The 24,199-nt window shown below is 44.8% G+C and overlaps 1 protein-coding gene across 2 annotated transcripts in view; it reads right to left on the bottom strand.

Moving 5' to 3' along the window:
* rbfox3a (RNA binding fox-1 homolog 3a) overlaps positions 1 to 24,199 on the bottom strand; it is a gene marked incomplete at both ends in the record, with an annotated part of 188,694 nt that overhangs the window by 29,502 nt on the left and 134,993 nt on the right. Inside the window, one exon of one of the 2 annotated variants that reach the window (XM_084172321.1) lies at positions 3,677 to 3,928. In XM_084172321.1, coding sequence (XP_084028447.1) covers positions 3,677 to 3,928 — 252 coding nt within the window. Of the gene's footprint in view, positions 1 to 3,672; positions 3,929 to 24,199 lie in introns of both variants that reach the window. The other variant, XM_084172320.1, reaches the window with a different exon arrangement.

Below are 24,199 nucleotides of genomic sequence, written 5' to 3' on the forward strand. Positions count from 1 at the left end.
GGAGTTGAAGAATAATGTTGACATCATTAGAAATGTGATATTCTCATCTGTTCTACTTCTTGTATGTAATTTAAAATGTATTTATTCTGTTGTTGCTAGCGATATTCATAAAAACATTGGGGGGAAAAATCCACTTAATTAAAAAATATATATTTCCACGGACCCCCTGCAATACCTTGAATCACGGTTTAATACTCCTGCCATAGGAGACCACGTTCAGTGGCACTTTACCGTCCCGGCGGCTGCTGTCACAGTCATGGCGAGGGAGGCTGCTGGGGGGAGGATGATGCAACCCCTGGCGTCATCCGCCACCCGCTGCCTGCCGCTACCGCCCCCGCCAAGCCTAGCTGTCATCTCAGGTGGCGAGTCACCCACCCTGCTTCCTGTTCACTCATTCCTCTAACAGACTCCCTCGCCGTTATTTGCAAATCACTTGCAAAGTGCTGTGCTCAGCACATCCCCCCTCCTCTCAGTGGTATTACAAGCACATAATTGAAACTATCTGATTGGAACGCTGCCAAGCAGGTAGATTACATCCGATTAAGTGGGGGGGATACCGAGTCGTCGCTCACAATAATTATAATGCCTTCCTTTAATTCACCCCCCCCCCCCACCACCCAATCCTCCATTGTTTGTTTCCTCTTCTATAAAGAAGCTGCAAACGCATCCCTTCTTCGGTCACCTGAAATAGCAGGGGGTGAGAGAGAGGTAGAGTAGAGCCCGTCCTCCATCCCTCCCCTCCTCCCTCCCTCCCTCCCCTGGCCTGCTATTCATTTAGATAACACAGACATTCCCTTTAACTGGGTCCTATATATACTCATCATCCAGGCCCAGAGAGCCATAGGCTGCTAGAATCTCTTGCGAATCGCAAAATCTCTCTAAGAGAGATCGTCTGAGTGAGTGTGCGTGCTCTTCCATGTGCTTGAATTGTATGTGTGTCTGCATATGTATAGCCCATGTGTCTGTGTTATCACAAGCTCCCAGAATCCACTTTGGATAGTCCTCATGCAGCTGACACAGACTTTGAGAAATCTGGAATTGAGTGCAGTCCAAACGACACTGCCTTAATTTGTTATCTGAATAAAAATAATGATTACTCATGAAATCCAAACCCAACCTCTGACTATTTGAATGGCGCTTGCTAGATAACGAGCTCCGCTTTTTTGAAACAGAACTTGCTGGCAGCCCTCTACTACAGTCCCATTCTCTCTCTCTCTGAGGATTTGGAGAAAGTTTGGCTGCCTCTTTCTATCCTCAAGTCACCCTCTTTCATGTGAGTGTCGTTTGAACATGGGAGTCACACAGCAGGCCCCAGAGGTCTGAGTCTGGACAACAACACCTCCCTGGAGTAGAGCAGGACTGACTGGAAAGATGAGGACAGAGAAGAGAGGCGATCTCTCATTAAACACACACTGCCAACCCTCCGCCGGGAATTCACACAGAATCCATACATTTCATTCTCTTCTCTTCATGACTCTTTTAAAGTCTATACGTTTTCTGAGACAGGCAGAGTAAAGCACTGAGGAGTGGGAGCCCAGTGAGTGCTGATCTGCTACCCCAATCTGTGTTTCTGCAGGGTGTCCTAATCAAAGACACCCGCGCCCTTCTGTGGCACCCAAAGCAAACAGGCTGGGTCTGTCATTAAAGCAGGGGAGCGCAGCGCGGAGCAGCAGGGGGGGGGGGGTGCACAGCGGTGGGGAGCGCTCCCCTACACCAGCCGCCCCAGGGATTAGCCAGCCACTCTGTTTACAGCCCTATAATCTGATCCCTCTCTCCTCACTGGCAGGGAGAGATGGAGAGAGAAGGAGAGAGAGAGGGGTAGAGAGAAAGAGAGAGTGGGGAAAAGAAGGGGAGGGAAAGGGAGAGGAAGAAAGATAGTGAGAGAGAGGAAGGGAGCCGTGAAGGAAAGCAGGGCCGCCTCTCATCTCTCCATGGCCACGTCACTTGGCTTTCTTCACAGCGGGCGGACAGATGAAATGAAATCAAATATAAAATGGCGAGAGCACGGAAGGCGGAGGAGTGAGTGGTGTGGGGGAATGAGAGGCAGTGATACGGCAGGGTTCTGAGCAGGGGAGTGGAACCTCCTGCAAAGTCTCTCCTTACTCACTGAACACACTTCAGTGTATCTGCGTAGCTGCCATTAAGAGTCAGCCATGACGACGGAGTCACACACATCTTCAAATCAAACATGATTTCATTACAGAGCAATGCCACAGTTATAAACATGGCCTTGCTGTATCTGTACCTGGACATTACAGCTGCTTTTTCCACCCATTATCCATGGTGCTTCAGTGTTTCTATGGCTAGGAAAATGGAGTTGTTAATGATATTTTTTATGGGTGACTTGAATCCCTCAGGGGGGCAGCCTTGACCCCCAGCTGACCTCTCCCAGCAAGTGTTTTCATGTGAGAGGAGGAGAGGAAGAGAGGGAGGAAAGGAAGAAAGGCTGGACTGAAGTCAGATTTTCTCTTTTTATCAGGAGTTAGAGAGAGGGAGAACAGACTTCCGCTAAACCCTCCTCTCTGATCCTCGACCACCTCTAGAAAGGGTGAATCCCAGGTTATGGCATATTTTATATATGAAATATATTATGTATATTTTCACTTCATTTAAACCACATGTCAAAGCCTACCTAGTGGGCTCACATTGCTATAGTGTTTGCGCTGTCCTATTTGTCCAAAGTATAGGCTGCTGAATATACTGAACTCAACATATTGAACTATGACAAAAACTAGCTGTCATATGTAGAATTTTATATATTTAACTATGGAAAGTATCTGTGTAATATTCGGTATTTGACATATCAAATTCTGAAAAAATACCACGTACTTCAAGATGTTTTAACTACATGGGAAAATTGCGATGTAATATGCTGAATTCAACATATTTTACTGTGGAGAAATAGCGGTGTAGTATGCTGAATTTGACATATCTTACTATGGAATAATAGCTGTATGCTGAATTCCCCATATTTAACTCTGAGAAAGTGTCTGTGGATAACCCTGGCTTAGCGGATGCTCCTCAGGAGGCAGTGCAATATGTTGAGGGACATTCTCAGAGGTTTATATACATTTACAGCTAATTAGCTAATTTGACCAATTAGGCAGGGCTTTTGGCTGGCCTAGCCCAGGCCCCTGCAGGCATAGAGTGCATCTTTCCCTCCTATCCTTTCCACTAACTCCAAAACCAAATGGATCAGGGGGAGGGCTTGTACCCCTTTCACAGAGACTAAATGATTAATGTGTACAGCATGTTGAATCTCATTGGCGGAAATAAATAAAACACCTCAGGTTTCCACGTTTTCCAGAGAGCTTCTCAAAAATGCACTTTCATTTCGCCACAGCGTTTACAATTAAGTTAAATCAACGCCAACTCACGCAGAATCAGCTCCACGCTTTGACATCTTTATGTATTTTCTGACATCAAAGTCTACTCCTGCACCCTTGAACACTCTGGGTAGTTGTGTAACGTTAACGTTACCTAACCTAACGAGCCGTTGCACAACCTTATGACCGTAAAATGTAATATTCCATCACTTGCGGTATTCCTGCTTCCAAGCCTTTATTAACAATCCTACTGTTAATTGTTTTAAGGCGAAGGTTCCTTAAACACCTCCGGTCATCGACCTAATTTAAGATAATGCCAGGTGTGTATTGTGTTGTTGAGCGGTACTGACCGGTACAGTCGTGTTGGCGGTGATGGCGGGCGTGTTGTTGTCGGTGCCGGGGGGCTCACTGTGCGTCTGTGTGGGAGTGTAGAGAGTCATGGTGTGCTCGGGCACCCTGCTCTGCCCAGTGTAGTCCTGTGTGGGGAGGGGGTGGGGCGCTGCAAACTCGGCCGGGATGCCATTCTGTGGAGGAGGCGGGTACTGGGCAGGGGTGTACGGCTGGGCCATGGCTTCTGGGGGGTTGGTGGCCTCTTGGTTACCCTGTTAAGACAAAGAGGAGAAGACAGAGTTACATTCATTGTTCCACATCACTCGTGATTAAAGTTCCATTGTTAGAACAGCGGAGTACGTTGTTAGTAGTACAAGAGAACAACGCAGCATGAAAGCCATGCTGGTTTCCCCAGTGCTTTGGAAGTAGCTGGGGAGATGAAGAGTTGTCCTGCAAACTAAGTATCTCAGGGAAATAGCTATCATATCATATTTCACCCCCAGATTAGAGGATTCCTTGATCATTATTAATGAACAGTCTATGGTGTAGAGCATGGTTCTCTGGTGGTGGGGCAGGAGCGAGGGGGAAACTCAATTGCACTCATGGCAGAGCGCAAGAGGAAAGATCAATTAATTGATACAATTTTGATTAGAGCCGTTGATTCAAATGACAGGTCGGTTATAGGAGCAGCCGATTCCTTTCTGTGTTCCACTTTTCTTCTTTGAACATCTACTACCTGCATCTTACTTGATATATCTGTCCTGTCCTTGGCTCTTCTTTCTCAGCCCCTCACTCATATACCTCTCTCATTTTGTCCTACTTGTCTTGTTCTGTCTCTGTGCTCCTGAGTGACTTAAGTGATAGATGGCTGGTAGAGACGTGGCAGGCACTTTGCAAACCCCTTCTCTCATGCTGGTGCACATTGTTAAGCAGAGCAATGATAGGACTACAGGAGAGCATGTCTTATTGTTCCACTACACTGAGCCCTGCTGGAACAGATACCAGACCTCTACATTAAAAAACCCACAATTGTGTTTTAAAAAAGGTGAGACAATAACGGCAGAATCCAATAACACATTCCCACCAAATATCCTCAATCAAATTTGAAGATACAGATCACACGAGCTGAACGCATAACTCCTCCGATAAGAGAAGACAAAGAGGCTTATGGGTAAGGGGAAAAACAATAACAGTAAACAGATAGAGAAGTTTCTGTCTCTTCCTTTACAAGCCTTAACTGGCTAGGGATGGAGAAAGAGGAGAGATAAATGCTTTTTATTCCTTTTTTCTCACTTGTGTGCATTGCTGTTTGGCCTCCATGTTGCAGGCAGGCTTCCACAGACAGCCGTAGCTAGTTGGGCTGGAGGAGAGGAGAGGAGGCCTGTGCTTTAATGAGGGATTGGAGCCGTGCAGCACAGCGCTGTAAATGTTTTGGAAACAATGCTACACTGATGTGTTGCCAAACAAACCACAGTCCAAACCACTTGGCCAATTAAGGAAATGCCTCCATTATCTAAATGAAAAAAGAAAGGCCCTTCAGCCTTGAGAGATGAGGAGGATTGACCAGGTTCCATAGAGGCCACAGTCTCAAGGCCTGCGCCCTAAACTCCTCCCTGACCTCACCTACCCTGCCTACCTCCATCTCTCTCTCCTTACCTCCCCTCTCGTTCCCCCCGTCTCTTTCTTCCCTCTCTCTTCGTGCTGAAACTTTTTAAATCTCTCCCCCTGTGCTCTACTTTTCCTCTCCCTCTAGTCATGGCGTTATATAACCCACTTGCATTGCAGGGCATCCTTATTCAAGGCGACTCTTGATGTCGGCAATTTTTTACTTTTAAGCACCCATTTCAAGGAAGGGGGGTGGTTAGCTACCTAAAAAACGGAAGGTTCTCATGGCACAGCAGCAGCTGAGACCTTTCACATAGTGGTCTAACATCAACAAATCAGTTTGGAGAGAAAGCTTGAGTCCAGATGACAATAAGGCATGTATGAGAAACAGTTTTCACACCATAAGGGAGATCAAGGTTACATTAAAGCATTCTGTTAGACATGGCGAGGCACAGAGCACCAGTGTATTTGTGTCACGCCTATTGTTCTTGAAGCATAAAACAAGGGCATGGGACTGAAACGAGCCATGTGACACACAACACTGGGTAACAACCTGGAGCTGGGAGGGAGAGCGAGAGAGAGAGAGAGCGAGAGAGAGAGAGCGAGAGAGAGAGAGCGAGAGAGAGAGAGAGAGAGAGAGAGAGAGAGAGACAGCAACCAAAGTGTTGTACTGCACTATACAGCACCACAGCACTGTTTCAAAGGGCAGCAAACCAAAAGCAAGGAGTGGGGGGCTATGAGGGGTGAGTAGAGAACGGGGCTCATTAGTGAAACACAAAGTAACACTGGCTCTCGTATGATCTTCCCCTTCTCTCTGATGTATGTGACAAACAAGTTATTGAACTAGAAATGAACTAGGAGAGAAAAAAGGGCCCATGCAAATCAGCAGGAGTAGCGTTGGTCCCTCTGCGACCACACGCCCTTTTAGCTGGTGCTGGCTTAGCATCATCATGATAATCCACAGTGCCTGATGAAAACCCCAACACCATATAAACCATAAAGCTTTCAGGCGCAGGGCACAGTTCCCATCTCTCCCATCTCTCATGGCTCTGAGGGGGAGACGTTAAGTTATGGCTGGAGAAAAACTGCTCCTGGTCGTTTGTGTGGTGTTATCAGGCCCCGGGCGGCAGGCGGCATTCGTCCACCTTCAGGCGTGTTAACGATGGGCGAGCAGGTCCCTCCGTTGTAATTCAGCGCCCCCGCACAAGGCCAGGTGGTGGGAGTTAGCTAAACCCCTCCTCCATCGACAGGACCAAGGGGAATACAGGAATCCAGACAAAACAGCCAGCCTGTATCGATCTCCTATCTCTCTCTCGCTCATGCTATCTCTTACTCCCACCTCTCTCTCTCTCCATCTCTCTCTCCTTTACCGCTCCACCCCTATTACAGAAGAGCACAATAAAAAACACTCTCTTTAATCTTAAGCACTCTCCCAGTGTAAAATTGAATTGAAACCCTTACTTAAGGAAATCACTTTTGGTAGCAGAGTTTTTGTTTTTACAGTCAGCATTAGGCAGCACTGTCTAAGGTGCACGGTGGTGAGGAGGTTGGGCAGGCCCAAATGGCTTGGACTTCCAGACCTGATCGTATAGAGAGAAACACAGGGCAATGGACAGGTGGAGAGAGATGCTACTGTAACTGCTAACTGGTGTTAGCTCCTTTGATGATGGAAGCTCCATTCTATCTCCATGGATACCATGGGTAGAGCTCTTGGCCAGTGGCCAACAATCTCTGCTCCTTTTCAGCAAAGTTGCTGGGGACTTGCTCTCTGAGTCGGACAGGCAGAGATGGGCTGATCACATACAGTAGCTGGGGAGAACTCATATCAGCAGAGTGGTGTCAGTTCCTGTACTGTGCATGGGAGGTCAGAGGGCAAAGCTAAGGCTAAAGACAGTAGGCGACTAATTGTGTTGCATTGAATCCAGGGGGAAATCACTCAAATGGGAGCCACTGATTATATCAGCTATGGATGTGTGATTGAGTGGGCAGCTTTATGGCTTTTACTCAGACACACCGAGTCAGCCGCTCGGACTCAATTGTTAGAGACAGGAAGACCTTAAAAGGTCTCTACCACACAGGTTAATCTGTCACCAGATCCAACATTAGACCTGTTACAATTTTAGATGATCCATTTGAGATGTTGAGCTACAAGAATACCAGGTGAATATCGAGAATATTTTCATTTCTGAGTAATTCAGCACATATTTGTGTTTTGTAGCCTACATTAGTTACTGAACTAGCATGTTGACAGGAACCCTTTAAAATGTTTCAAGTTTTCAGAACTTATCCAGTGCAGTGAGTCCAAAGGAGAGTGTGGAGTGTTTTCTAGCGACAGCACAGCTCCAAGACATAGAGAAGAGAAGCACTCATCTCACTTTAATGACTGCCTCACTGAGAGGAAGGCCAACTTGTGACAAATCCCATTGGGCCATTGCAGCAGAAAACAGAGTGGGGACAAACGGAGAGTGTCACGTAGCTCAACAGTGGGCAACTTAGAGCATGCAACACAAACAAAACACAGCAAGGACTTTCAGCCAGCCAGGCGCATAAAATACCCTTGTTGTTTTCAACCCCGCTACTGACACCCAGCTAATTGAACTCCAACAAACAGACAGGCAGAAAAGGCAGGCAGGCCAGTGAGGCAGGCCTGGGATGATTTTGAACATCCAGCAACTGGCATTAGTTTTGTCTTAACAGGCACACATAAATAAAGCTTGAGTCTAGCTAGGTCATTTTAATTTGGCAAAGCCATATTATCGTGCTCCAACACTCCGTTAGAGTTAGCAGTGTTAGCAGCGCTAGCATCTCACCAGAGGCTGCAGCCAGCCAGGGAGAGCCTGTTAATTACAACCACCTGCCATCCATTCAAGGTCAGTCAGAAAAGCCCAACTCAGAGGCAGAGGTAAACAACAACAACAAACAAATCCTCCAGTTGGGTTTCTCGTGATGAAGCAGATTTCCGGGCGCACCGGCTGGCTTTTCCCCCTCATTGTCTGCCAATTACAGCGAAACTTTGTGAGAGAGAGAGGGGAGAGAGCATGGAGAGGTGGAGATGCAGCGGCCCAATTTAATGCAGATTTGAAGCACCTGAGAAAAGCCTTTGCATCCCCCTAGCTACCCCCAGTGTTCTTCCACACCACTCTTCAGCAGGTTTGGGAATCCAAATAGGCTAGGCACGGCATTATTATTTCCCTTCATATTTCCTCTCTTGCCAACTCTCATCTCTATGGAGATAAATACTGCATCTACACTCGGCCCCCTGGAGTGAATTGAGATTTTTTGCACACCGTGTTTTTTTTCTTCAAGAGCCTTAATCGTTTTCACATGTCACTTATGTTTCAATCCCTCTAACATGATTTTTCCTAATTATTGGGAGCACTTATTTGTGATTCATGCCGTGTTCACATGCTAGTCGGAACTAGGAAACTCAGAAATGTCCAACTTTCTAACTGGTTGAACGCAGCACATGTATAACTTGCAACCAGTTAGCAAGTCAGAAATGTCAGAGTTTCCTAGTTCCAACTAGCACGTGAACGCGGCTTCACCCTCGGACAGGGTATTAAAGGGAGAGTTAATTTCCCTCTATCCCTTGTTGATTTCTTTATTACATTGCTGCTGCACCGCACAACACCACACTCCGAGTCTCAGCCTGTGCCGATCGAGATGGGACTGCTCTTAGCTTCTGCTGTGCTGCGACTAGCAAGTGTTACTATACCTCAGAGACGACTGGAGCGCCACTTAATAAACAGAGCAGACAGAGGATCACTTTGAACTCCTGTGACATGTAATGAACCTGTCTGTCTCCTCCTCACCCACCCGCCCGCCGTAGCAGCCATGCATGGATCTGATCTGTCTGGGGCTGGAGAACGGCGCATTAAAAAGCTCCTAATAAACCAACAGGCTCTTTAAAAACAACTATAATTTACAGATGATCAGACACGCCATGCTTTCCCCACACCATAAAAGCAGATAATTGCCTTTTTCAATGTTGTTGCCTTTTTGTTGTGTAACAGGCATTTACATCAGGGACTAATTATTCCAGACTTGTTGTCGGAATTTAAATAGACATGTGGGCTGTGTGTCGTTTTTTAAATCAACTAAGCCCGCAGGCGTTGCTTTTAACCTGATCAAATGTACTACAATAAATCTCAGTCCGATACACGATAGTCTTCTCCCCCTCTCAATCGTCCTTCTCATGTATCAAATTACATGAACAGATTGATATTGGTATACTTTTATTACACATGTTCTAAATTGATAAGACTCTTCAATTTCTAGAAATTGCCATTGATCACGGAGATAAAGACCTATCTGAAATGAAAATTGATGATTGAGCAGTTGATCAGGGACATTATTTTGATTCTGGTCATACACATGTGAATCAATTCTCGTACCGTGTCGATCCACTGATCTACACTAGATCTAATTTAGCCGGCAAATGAGTATTTTTCTACTGTAATTCAACACTGATGAAGTGACACCAACATTTGGTCCGGAACCAGCTGAGTGTCATTGTGATGTGGTCTCTCTTTGAGGGTTATGATAAGAGGCCAGAGTGCCTCATAAGGGACAAATGCCAGCGCTTAAACATGCAGGAATCTCAACATGACATTCGTTGACCGCTGTGACAATGGAAAACATATGCAAATGAGACAGAGTGTCACTCTCATTATGACCCTGTCACTGAGACACTGACACCTCCTACTGTAGAGAGATAGAGAGAGCGAGAGGAGGGAGAGCAAACACAGAAATAGAAAGATCCTAATACCGGGAAGCAAACAGGTAAAATGCACCATTTACACTGTCTAACTCTTTTCTTCCTTTACTCAGATCTGTTCTTCCTCCCTTTGTAATCCTTCTCTTTGGTTTCCCTTTGCCTCGGTGGGTTTCTCTTTGCTCTGCGACGGAGGGCATGGGGAGGGGAGGGACAGATTTACATGGGCCATATTCTTTGAAGTGAACATGCCTACTGCTCTCCGCTGTAGCCCAAGCTCATCTAATCAGCAGCTAATTCCAGTTATTAAGATTTGAGAGATAACTTTGATTCATCACAGTCCATCTACCCCAATCGGTTAATCACTGTCGTGCTAAGCTCTTTTTTAGTCCTCCTTTTGTTTCCAGCCCCTCTGGCAATGGGCGATGGGAGAAAAGGAGAGGAGATATTAACAATATTAATGACCCGTGATCCTCGTCTCCTTAATGAGAAGGGTTATTAACTGTGATTATCTGTGATGAAATAGTGGTGATTCTTGAAAGCTTGGGAAAACTTGTACTATCGCTTGTCTGCTGATTTGCTCATCTGATGTTGAAAAAGGGAAGAGGTGAGCGTGGTGCAGAGTTAGTGTGATGCAGTGGGGAGGAGAGGAGTGAGGGAAGGAGAGAACGGAGATGGAGACGCAGAGGAGGCTGGAAGGGATTTTAAGAGGGGTTCAAATCAGGGAACCGAGGATGGTCCTATTACAGACACATCTAAGACGTTCAAATCGAAGAGCTCTTCCACTCCAGATACATATGTATTTCACTGTTTAATAGGCCGCAGACAGAGACAGCTTTTCCAACTCAGGAAATGTGTCTGCTGAAAACTCTGTCACGTCTTTTGTCCCAAATTCTCTCCCCTCTTCGGGGCTAACTAGTGGGTGCACTCCCCAGACACACGTCTGCAGGTTGACATTGCTGAATGGCTGTTTAAATGCCTATACCGCTCTGCCAGATCCCTGATACAGCATTCCAGATTTTTCTCTTTCCAATTATAGGGAGGTAGTGGAGGGAGCTGGTGAAGAGAAGGAGTCTCTGTCAGCTCCATATGATTCCCTCTAAAGGGTGTCTGCTAAATCATTGATGTGCAGTAAGACTGTTTCATTGTAGATGGGTTAGCAGCAGACAGCTAACAATGCTGAATTATTCATCCCTGTCCCGTGAAGAGAAGACCAAGACTAGGATAAGGCTCTGCTGCTCCTCCTCTCACTCCCCCCTCCCCTGGGACAGATTGGGGGAGAGAGACATGGAGGAGGAAGAGGAGAGACCACTGCACGGCGTGCTGCTACCTGACCACTTTAGACACCTCTCTTTAGCTCGGCTAACTCCTGCATGGAGCTGTGGCTGCTGCTGGTGCTTCAGTCTCCTTTCCACTCACAGTGTCAAGCTACAACTACACTGATAACCACAGAGGATTCTCATGTTATACAGAGAAAAAACTCCCCCATTCGTAATGGATAGCTTCAATGGTTACAGAAGTAGTTAGAGTAATAATGCTATTTAAAACAGACAAGGGGACTGTCGGCTGTCCTCATCTATTGGGTGTTGTTTAAAGGTGTTGTTTTAAAGTTACAAACACTCCTAAAGTGATCCATCCCTAAAAGGCTGGCAAAGGTGAATTACAATCACCATCTAAAACCTGGCAGTGTATGGCCGAAACACCTGATGGGGCCATTTTAGATAATAATCCTGTTTAGAGAGCCCAGTACACCTTTCAGAGAGGGGAGATTGGATTGTTTGCATTAGTGACCTGTGGAGGAAGTAGAGGCAGTGTGGGGAAATGCAATAGCCCAATAGCCCCTAGCCTTTATTAGATTCAATTCAGTCTTTCATAAACAATACCTTACTTTTCAAAAAGAAGGAAAAAATCGACTTAGTGTGGGTAACCCAGCACTTCCCGGACACACTCCATTTATTTTCCCCAATTAAATCTCTTTAATTGGATTGAGGGCTGGCACCTGGTTTACACTCTGTCAACCACGCAATCCACAGTAATTGATGCTGGAGCAGAGCCGTGGCGCGGTGCATTGTGTGTGTGGGAGGGAGGGAGGCCGACCGATGGGGGAGGGATTTAGAACATGTCTCAATACTCCACAATTTCACTGTGATCAATTTATCAATGGCTTTTCTCCCCTCTCCTCCTCGAAAAAAGCCCACACCACCGCTAAGATGGGAAATGCCTTCACACACGCACACGCCCACGCACACACACACACACACACGTATGCATTCACACAAATGCATTGCACGCGCACATTCACACCCATACTGTGCATGTACACACACCCACACATTAACCCTCACACACATGCTAATAAAGTACATTAACCCTCACACACATGCTAATAAAGTACATTCACTCTCACACACATGCTAATAAAGTACATTAACCCTCACACACATGCTAATAAAGTACATTAACCCTCACACCCATGCTAATAAAGAACATTAACCCTCACACACATGCCAATAAAGAACATTAACATTAACATACAGTACATGCACACCTACACAAACTCAGATCTGCTCCTGAATACAAATGCACGCGCCCAAACATCGTACAGAGATACAAATCTGAGAAATGCATCCAGTTCAGTGACAGCACCTTAAAGACACTCTGAAACTCTCCGTCCCTGAATTATAACGAGAGAGAGAGAGAGAGAGAGAGAGAGAGAGAGAGAGAGAGAGAGAGAGAGAGAGAGAGAGAGAGAGAGAGAGAGAGAGAGAGAGAGAGAAAGAAAGAGGTAGAGAGAAGAGCCACCACAGTAAATAAAAACACAATTTCCTCCAGTGACATGCCCATTCTGTTGGAGGCCTGACTCTAATTATTCTAAGCACTTTGAAGGATGGCTTTCCACTGCATTAATCTACATATCCCACTCCCCCATCCACAGTCCATGCACTCCTAACTACCCAACGACGCCCCGCAAGTCTTCCTAAAACCAGGAGATATGAGATTGACTTTGATCAGTCAGGTGAGGGGAAAACGTCCTTTAGCATGTATTTTGTCTTTCCTGTGATTTCAGTCTATAACACTTCTTGTATGTTTCAGTTGAAAATGGACTCCAAAAACAACTCCACACAACATCCTAATGAAAACAGCAGCAGTACCCAAAATAAATCAGTGTTGTCTCATTATGTAAAGCCAGAGCTAGAAGGAGAATGTGGTTTGTTTTCCTCTGGGCTCACCTCTCTCTCGCAGCTCATTTGGAAGCGAAATCAATCGATAAATCACCCGAGACAATCACTCAATCAATGAACCTATCAATATTCACCAGATCAGACCCCTCCCCTGCGAGAGGCCATCTTCAGTAAGAATATGTCAGGCAAATGGGCTTTTAACATAATAGCTCTGTCCGCTCCTGCTGAGTGCAAGATTGATGTGATGCAACGTATACATGTTGACACAAGCTGTAATGGTGATACACAGCTGGCCCCATGTTTCTCAGTAACAGAACCAGGACACATATCTGATAAAAAAGCCCATTACGGTAAAAAAGTGGAACAGCTTAGATTCTTGATACGATAAGTGTATATTTGTCCAAATTACACCCAGACAGATCAAAACTCTATTTCAAACAACATTGCTCACTGATTAAGGCTGAATTTTTGTTTTGATACATTTAAAACTTATCGACTTTATAAAGAAGTGCCCTCCGGTGCCTTAAAAAAAGTTTGATAAGGAGCAGGGGAGAGAATGCAATCTCTCTTCATCAATTAGTGCAGTGTTCTGGCAGAGTGGTTAGCAGAGCAGAGCAGCGACGCCTCCAGCATATCCCTCCCTCATCCGCTGTGGGGCATCATGGGTAATGCGGCCACAGGAGGAAGAGAGAGCCTCTCCATAAAAGGTGAATTGTGGGACATTCTCATTCCAGTAAGTGATGAGGCAGCCTATAGGGAGGAGGTCAGAGACCTGGCAGTGTGGTGCCAGGACAACAACATCTCCCTCCAACGTCAGCAAGACAAAGGAGCTGATCGTGGACCACAGGAAATGGAGGGGCGAGCACGCCCCCATCCACATCGTTGGGGCTGTAGTGGAGCGGGTCGAGAGCTTCAAGTTCCTCGGTGTCCACATCACTAAGGAATTAACATGGTCCACACACACCCACACAGTTGTGAAGAGGGCACGACAGCGCCTCTTCCCCATCAGGAGGCTGAAAAGATTTGGCAAGGGCCCTCAGATCCTCCAATGCTTTAAGAGCATATTGACTGGCTACATCACCGCTTGGTACGGCAACTGCAAGGCACCAGACAGCAAGACGCTACAGAGGGTGGTGTGTACGGTCCAGTACATCACTGGGGCCGAGCTCCCTGCCATCCAGGACCTCTATACCAGGCGGTGTCAGAGGAAGGCCCAAAGAATTGTCAAAGACTCCAGCCACCCAAGCCATAGACTGTTCCCTCTGCTACCGTATGGCAAGTGGTACCAGTGCACCAAGTCTGGAACCAAAAGGACCCTGAACAGCTTCTACCCCCAAGCCATAAGACTGCTAAACAAGACCACTAAATAGCTAATCAAATGGCTACCAGTACTTCCTGCATTGACCCTTTTTTTCATTAAATCTCTTGCACTTACTCTATCCACACACTCACACATTCTTACACTTACACCCCAACACACATATACACACATACACACATATACACACACACTCACACAAAACATGCGCACACACACACACACAAAACATATGCATACTGAAGCCACACACACACTCACCACTGCTCCTGTCTATTATCTATCCTGTTTCCCAGTCACTTTACTCCTACATACAGTGCCTTCAGAAAGTGATCACAACCCTTGACTTTTTCCACATTTTGTTGTGTTACAGCAGCGTTTCCCAAGGGGTACACTACACAGCTGAGTCAAATGATCAAAGCTTGATGATTAGTTGATTACTTGAATCAGCTGTGTAGTGCTTGGGCAAAAAACGAAACATGCACCCCTTGGGATTCCGAGGACCGAGGGATACCTTGTGTTACAATATAGATTTTGTGTAACTGATCTACACACAATACCCCATAATCTCAAAGTTGAATTATGTTTTCAGAAATGTTTACAAATTAAATTTATAAGAAAATGTAGTTTTTAACAAGATTTTTGAATGACTACGTCATCTTAGTACCCCACATATACAATTATCTGTAAGGTCCCCCAGTCGAGCAATGAATTTCAAAGACAGATTCAACCACAAAGACCAGGGAGGCTTTCAAATGCCTTGGGGCAAATATTGTACAATCCACGTGTGCAAAGCTCTTAGAGACTTACACAGAAAGACTCATAGCTATAATCACTGCAAAAGGTGATTCTAACATGTATTGACTCAGGCATGTGAATATTTATGTAAATGAGATATTTCTGTATTTCATTTTCAATAAATGTGCAAACATGTCAAAAAACATGTTTTCACTTTGTCATTATGGGGTATTGTGTGTAGATGGGTGCGATTTTAAAAAATCGTATCCATTTTGAATTCAGGCTTAAACACAACAAAATATGGAATAAGTCAAGGGGTATGAATACTTTCTGAAGGCACTGTATATTTACATAGCTACCTCAATTATCTCGTACCCCTGTACATCAACTCGGTAATGGTGCTCCCGGTATATACAGTGGCTTGCGAAAGTATTCACCACCTTGGCATTTTTTATTTTTGGGGGGTTTGCATCATTTGATTTACACAACATGCCTACCACTTTGATGATGCAAAATATTTTGTCTTGTGAAACAAACAAGAAATAAGACAAAAAAAACAGAAAACTTGAGCATGCATAACTATTCACCCCCCCAAAGTCAATACTTTGTAGAGCCACCTTTTGCAGCAATTACAGCTGCAAGTCTCTTGGGGTATGTCTCTATAAGCTTGGCACATCTAGCCACTGGGATTTTTGCCCATTCTTCAAGGCAAAACTGATCCAGCTCCTTCAAGTTGGATGGGTTCCGCTGGTGTACAGCAATCTTTAAGTCATACATACCACAGATTCTCAATTGGATTGAGGTCTAGGCCATTCCAAGACATTTAAATGTTTCCTCTTAAACCACTCAAGTGTTGCTTTAGCAGTATGCTTAGGGTCATTGTCCTGCTGGAAGGTGAACCTCCGTCCCAGTCTGAAATCTCTGTAAGACTGAAACAGGTTTCCCTCAAGAATTTCCCTGTATTTAGCGCCATCCATCATTCCTTCAATTCTGACCAGTTTCCCTGTCCCTGCCGATGAAAAACATCCCCACAGCATGATGCTGCCACCACCATGCTTCACTGTGGGGATGGTGTTCTCAGGGTGATGAGGGGTGTTGGGTTTGTGCCAGACATATGCACACACCACTTTTCCATTATTAATTTTTTACACTTTTTGAAACAAGTTATTTTTTTCATTTCACTTCACCAATTTTGACTATTTTGTGTATGTCCATTACATGAAATCCAAATAAAAATCAATTTGGCCCCGTGTAGCTCAGTTGGTAGAGCATGGCGCTTGCAACGCCAGGGTTGTGGGTTCGATTCCCACGGGGGGCCAGTATGAAAAAAAAAATGTATGCACTCGCTCTGGATAAGAGCGTCTGCTAAATGACTAACATTTAAATTTAAATTACAGGTTGTAATGCAACAAAATAGGAAAAACGCCAAGGGGGATGAATACTTTTGCAAGGCACTGTAGCCATATTGTTTTTACTCGTTATTGTTATTTGTTATTCACTGTGTATTCATTCCTCGTCTCACTATTTCAATTTGTAAAAAAAAAAAAAGTTTATTTATATTTAACTCTGCATTGTTGGAAAAGGACCCGTAAGTAAGCATTTCATTGTTAGTCTACACCTGTTGTTTATGAAGCATGTGACAAATACAATTTGATTTGATTTGATTTTGATTTTATGTTGCAGACATTGACACTGGCATGGTTAACCATACCATTTAGTATAAACACCTTCTCCTCAATACCATACCATTACGGCAAGGAGTGACAATTCAACACCAAGACCAATAACAACTATCACAACCTACATTTAATTTCTCCACATTTTTGATAAGATGAGATTTTGCCTGATGTTCTCCCTTTAATGTAAAGATACTAGTCTGGATCTCTTAGAGCCATCCTCACACAGATCACACTGCTCTCTTTCGACCGTGCTTTGAGAATAGTTTTTTCAGACGGAGTGGGGGAGGACGCCACAGCACAGACACAGTCCCCTCTCTTCCTTTGGGGATCCAGAGCGTTGTCTGCTCTTATCAGCACGGCATGGCCCAGGGCTGATTGGCACAGGGCTGATTGGCACAGACCTGAGGAGGCACATGGAGGAGGCTCACTCTCCTTCCCTGGAGGAAACACTACCTAATACCCTCCCAGCAAACAACTTAGTGGACCAGCACACACACTAACACACACTGTGTGTGTGTACAGTGCCTTCAGAAAGTATTCACACCCCTTGACTTTATTCACATTTTGTTGTGTTACAGCCTGAATTGAAAATGTATTACATTTAGATTTTTTGTCACTGGCCACCATACAATACCCCATAATGTCAAAGTGGAATTATGCTTTTCGAAATTGTTACAAATTAATTAAAAATGTAAAGCTGAAATGTCTTTAGTCAATAAGTATTCAACCCCTTTGTTATGGCAAGACTAAGTTCAGGAGTATAACTTTGCTTAACAAGTCACATAATACGTTGCATGGACTCACTCTGTGTGCAATAATAGTGTTTAACATGATTTTTGGATGACTATCTGTACCCCACACATACAATTACAGTATCTGTAAGGTCCCTCAATCGAGTAGTGAATTTCAAACACAGATTAATCCACAAAGACCAGGGAGGTTTTCCAATGCCTCACAAAGAAGGGCACCGATTGGTAGATGGGTAAAAAAAAGCAGACATTGAATATCCCTTTGAGCATGGTGAAGTTATTAATTACATTTTGGAGGGTGTATCAATACACCCAGTCACTACAAAGATACAGGCGTCCTTCCTAACTCAGTTGCCGGAGAGGAAGGAAACCGCTCAGGGATTTCACCATGAGGCCAATGGTGACTTTAAAACAGTTACAGAGTTTAATGGTTGTGATAGGAGAAAACTGAGGATGGATCAACAACATTGTAGTTACTCTACAATAATAACCTAATTGACAGAGTGAAAAGAAGGAAGCCTGTACAGAATAAAAATATTCCACAACATGCATCCTATTTATAACAAGGCACTAAAGTAATACTGCAAAATGTGGCAAAGCAATTCACTTTTTGTCCTGAATACAAACTGTTCCGTTTGGGGCAAATCCAATACAACACATTACTGAGTACCTCTCTCCATATTTTCTAGCATAGCGGTGGCTGCATCATGTTATGGGTTTGCTTGTAATCATTAAGGACTGGGGAGTTTTTCAGGATAAAAAAAGAAATGGAATGGAGCTAAGCATAAGGAAAATCCTAGAGGAAAACCTGGTTCAGTCTGCTTTCCAGCAGACACTGGGAGATGAATTGACCTTTCAGCAGGACAATAACTTAAAACACAAGGCCAAAAATCTACACTGGAGTTGCTTACCAAGAAGACAGTGAATGTTCCTGAGTGGCCGAGTTACAGTTTTGACTTAAATCTACTTGAAAAGCTATGGCAAGACCTTAAAATTGTTGTCTAGCAATGATCAACAGCCAATTTGACAGAGCTTGAAGAATTTTGAAAAGAATAATGGGCAAATTTTGCACAATCCACGCGTGGAAAGCTCTTAGAGACTTACCCAGAAAGACTCACAGCTGTAATCACTGCCAAAGATGCTTCTACAAGGTATTGACACAGGGGTGTGTATTTAATTGTAAGTTTCAATATACTTGCTAAAATGTCTAAAAACATGTTTTCACTTTGTCATTAAGGGGTATTGTGTGTAGATGGGTGAGAAAAAAATAATATTTAATCAATTTTGAATTCAGGCTGTAACAACACAAAATGTGGAATACATCAAGGGGTATGAATACTTTCTGAAGGCACTGGATGTGTATGTGGGTGTGTGTGTGTGGGGGGGGGGTTTGTGTATGTGAGTGTGTGAGTGTGTTTGTGTGTGTGTTGCGGGGACTGCTCTGAGACCTATCACAGGGTGAGAGAGAGAGTGATGCTGGGAAATGAGTGTAGCTGCGGTGGGGTGAGGCCGAGGGTCAGCGTTCTACCCGCCTGCAGACACCAGCCACAGGGGCTATCCATTACTCCCTGCTAATTGGAGTTTCCCTCCGGGTCAGCCGAGTTCACTGTAGTCCCTCCGCCGTGGAGGGCCCCATATTATTTCTAACACTATGTCATTCCTGATGTCCTTTTTACCCCCTCTCCTCTCCTCCTTTAAGAAGAAGGGGATTAGGGAAGGAGTGCTAGCCGATCTCCCTCCACCACCACCACAGCTGGTTAATAAGAAAAGTCTGTGTCTCCTCCCTGGACCATTCATCACGTCAGATGGTAATATCTTCAAAGGTCAGGCTGAGTCATAAAGAAAAAAGAGCCTTGGCTAAACTTTCCCGAGGATTTTTGGAGGGTCTAATCACCAATCACCAAATCTGAAGTGTCTCTTTTGATTGGCTTGTGATGGGTTTCTTTCAAAGTGATTGATTACCTTAAAAGGGATTACATTCTGCCTGGTCTGTACTGAAGACTTAGGTCTTAATGCAATGTTCCAAATAACAGAGGATTGCTGACTTTCAGGTGTAAGAAAAATACATGACAGAATGGTGGAAAATAAGAACAGAGCACAACATGGGAATAGATAGGGTACATCTACGACAGACTGCAAAAAACAACAATTTGCTGTTTACACCAACACAAGCGTTAACAAAAATGATAAAAAGAGGCGAGAAGAGGAGAAGAGTTAGAAAGAAAAATAAGAAAAATAAGAAAAGATAGAAGGGAAATAAAGCAGTAGAGGAGATAAACACTGCTCCTGTCTGACAAGTGTCACACTTGCGCTTCGATCCAGCCTTCCTCCTGCGCTAATGACTGTCAACATGACAAGCAGGGCAGTCTGAAGGGGGAGAAAATTACTCGCTGAAAAGCAATTGACTGACCGCCATCATTTCTCAGGGAACCAGTGACCTGTGAATATTTCATTATGGGGAAAGTCGTGCGGCCCATACAAATGGGTCCGGGGGCCCGAGGATGTGGCTGGCCCTGCCGTCCCCTGGCTAAGACCAGGCAATGGAGGGGGAACCTGAGGCCATGCTGGTGTGTTTCTGCCTGCCTGCCTGGTAGTCTTTTCATTACCACTAGACAGTACTTATTTCAATACAAAGACAGGGGGAATACATTTACACAGATGAAATGGGAGGCCATAGTTACAGTTTCAATAGTCGGTGTTGATGTGGTATATTAGGGGATTGGATGTGGAGTGTGTTAGGATAATACAGGTACTATGTCTACTGAGGTGATATTTGCTTGTCTTTGAGAGGGGGGAGAGAGAGAGAGAGAGAGAGAGAGAGAGAGAGAGAGAGAGAGTGAGAGAGAGAGAGAGATGAGGGGTAGAGAGATGAGGGGTAGAGAGGAGAAAGTCTCATAGATGCCAACAGGTCTAACCCAGACGTTCTTTTACCCTCTGCGCGACATTCATCTTACATTGAGGGAACATCAGAGGTCTTCGAATGGAGAGGGGCAGGAAGAAAAGAGAAGATGAGAAAATATGAAAGAAAATCAATCCAGCACTAGCTTGATTGATCGGTGGAGTTTTAGACAATTTCATCAGGAGACTCCACTAACCAGAGATGACACGACCCATATTGGAGGGAGAATGCATTGTGGAGATTGATACCCGCATTAGAGGCATCAGGTCGGATAAACGCAGGCTCTGGCAGTAAATACACTGGGCCCGTGTGCCCCCTCAATGACGACTTAATGCCACAGAAATCCAGGCTGCCCACACTTTTCTTTACAAACTTTGACTGGACTGGATAATTGAGTCAATTAAGTACACCATAATCCTTAGCAGTGATCTGTGTCCTCAGCAGAAACATAACAGAGAAAGTTTGGGTTTTGTGTTATAGAGAGAACTTGAGATTTTCTCTATTTATCAAAAGGTCTTAGGAAAGAGGCTTACTTGTGATTCCAATCCAGGTCCTTGTGTTAAACATACATTTATGCTCTTCATCAAATACTTTACGTATTGAAAATATACATATCCGTGTGAATCACTTACAAATTATACATCCCAGAAATGTACAATGCTCTCCTCACAGCTGCCCTCAAAATGTATATTGAAATACATCTAAAATACATACTAACTTCCCTTCATTCTCAAGTCTACGAAGAAAATAGCAAAATGGACTGATTGTACAACATCTATTTCCATCAATCCTGCTCTAATGAAAGAAACTCTACATTCACCAAGGTAGGTATATATGTCAAGAAAGATAGAGCGGGGAGAAAATGGACAGGGTGAAATGGGGGAGCGGTAGAGAAGGACAGGGGGAATACTGCTGATCCAGAAGATCAGGCCAGAAAGCATGAAGTACTACAGAAGAAGAAGAAGAAAGGGACAAAAGGAGCCACCAGGGCCTGATCACACAGGGCTGACAGGAAGTAATGGAGGGTCACAGAGGGTCAAATGACTGATCCAGGGTCATTGGACAAAGTTACAATTTTGCCGCCTAGTAAATATTTCAGCAGCGCTTGGTCGTGCAATGTAGGGCTCCCTGACACCCTCTAAAATACAATAGATAGACACCTGTAATAAAACACTCTCCACACAAACACACATATTCTCCGGTGCACACACACGAACCCTCTTTAAGACACACACACACACACACACACACTGTGGAAACTTCTCAGCTCCAGATTCCAAATAAATACCATCACAGAGAGCTGTCACATAATCATTATTTAGCCTTTAGCTAAATCACTCTAATATGGTGGGTGGCACAGAGCAGAAGTTACCTTAAGCAGGAGGAAGAGCGTGACGTGACTGTTGGTGACATTTGCACTGATCCGCGTTTCAACTCTCTAATGCAACAAAAAGGCGTCTCTGATTCCTGTCTCATATCTGGTTTAAAATGAAAGCCCCAAAGATCCTGAAGGATTTTACAGCGTGACAGTGATAGATGAATAAAGAAAGAGAAACTTTGTATGCTCCAGCACATCAGACTGGCACTTCTCCAAATGAGAACTGGAGTGGCCTATTGATGTGGCACCAGGGCTAGTGTGACAGGGCACATGGATGCGATCCATATTTCATTGGCTGAACATCACTTGCACCAGCTAGTGAAATCAAATCCAACTCAACCCCTTTGTTGACTACCCAGGGAGGCCCTTCCGTTCGGTACATCACCATGAGTAACTAGTCAAAACACAGAGCCTGTCTCTGTTCCAGAACTTCTCCACTGAGGCCCCTGCTGTATACTTCGCTGCTGTTTACTCTGGCCCCAGAGCGGGTTACATGAGGTATTTTCCCCCTCTTACAGTGAGTGAGAGAGAGGAGGTATGGGGTGGGGGAGGAGTGTGGTGAGTTGGTGCCAGCGTTGGGATACAGTACATCTCTCATCCTATGCTCTACATTACTGCATGTCTGCAGTAAAGTTGATTAAAGCACTGGTGCAGACGTGAACCTTTCACCCTCTCTGCCTTTCATCAGTGGCCTTCCCCTCTCCGCTATACTGTGCTGTGTAGGCACACAGCCTTAACTATGAAGGCTATATTAAAGTGTCCTCAAAGGATCATCAGAATCTCACCATGGGTAGAATAGGGGGCTTGGGGATGGGGATGGGGGTTGGAGGTTGGGAGAGGTTGCGTGGCAGCGCCTCATTTATCAAACACCTCCAGGATAGGGTACTGCACCCCCCTCCACCCCACCCACCCACCCACCACCTTACAATGCCTCTGTCACGTTAGTTTAATGACGGGTCAGACCAAGGCGCAGCGTGATATACGTACATGTTTATTAAACCAATAAACACTCGACAAAACAAGAAACGAAACGAAACGTGAAGTCCAAGGTAGCGCACACACACAACATACCTTACAAGGAACAAGATCTCACAACTAGACAGTGCCAATAGGCTGCCTAAGTATGGTCCCCAATCAGAGACAATGAGCGACAGCTGCCTCTGATTGGGAACCACACCGGCCAACATAGAAATACACATACTAGATAATAAACATAGAAAACACACAACAAAGAATATACACACCCTGACTCAACATTTAAGCGTCCCCTGAGTCAGGGCGTGACAGCCTCGCATGAGAAACTTCTCCTGCTTCCTCAGTGAGACCCTCTTTCAGAATGCATCGATGGATCCTGGTGCAAAGTCCTTGTGACAAAATTGCGTGACGTAATGAGCTCGAATATAATCTTCACTACGGTCATTAGAAAGGCCCTGGGGTCCTCCGTAGTCTCGGTGAGTCTGTGTGAAAAGTAGTGCTATATACCTGAGATTTTTGACGTGCACAATGTGAACTCTTGATGCCATCCCATCTACATGTTCCCCGCTCTCCCCCTCCAACACGTCTCCCTCAGTTCCCTATAATGGCCACAATGACTTCTTGGACTGGATTCAATAGGTTCTTTGAGAAAGGGGGAAACTGTTGTGCTCAGAAGGAATCAATCAGTGCTTCTCAGCGTAATTCAATTCTATTCACAAAGGGCCAGGGAGGCAATCTTAAAATGGAAATGCCACTTTGCTAGGGGCGAAGGGGAAGCAAGGAGGAGATGTGCGTGAGGAATAGTTTGCGTGGTAAAACACTGTCTCATAAGGACACTGCAGCTTTCAATCATGCTGCCATATATTACAAGCCATTACAGTCTTTGTGCTGAGTGCAACAAAACTGGCTTAAGTGTGTTATCGTTTTCAGCCTTGCCAAATAATCATGGTGATGTAGTGGAGATCTTGTACTGTCGCTAGTGGATCTCACACACCTCCCTCTCCCCTCATCCACACAGGCAGGCATACACTGCTGCTACCGCTCTACCACTGCTGTGGCTTCTGAACATTTAACTTGCTCAGCTGACATTTTGCAAACTACAGTCATTTAAAGTGGCTGCCATGGACATATGACACTCAGAAAAAAATGTTATAAAAGGGTTATTGGGCTGTCCCCATAGGAGAACCCTTTTTGGTTCCAGGTATAACCCTTTTTGGTTCCAGGTATAACCCTTTTTGGTTCGAGGTAGAACCCTCTGTGGAAAGAGTTCTACATGGAACCCAAAAGAGTTCTACCTGGAACCAAA

Source organism: Coregonus lavaretus (assembly GCF_964263955.1).
Source record: "Coregonus lavaretus genome assembly, chromosome: 2".
Classification (NCBI taxonomy): domain Eukaryota; kingdom Metazoa; phylum Chordata; class Actinopteri; order Salmoniformes; family Salmonidae; genus Coregonus; species Coregonus lavaretus.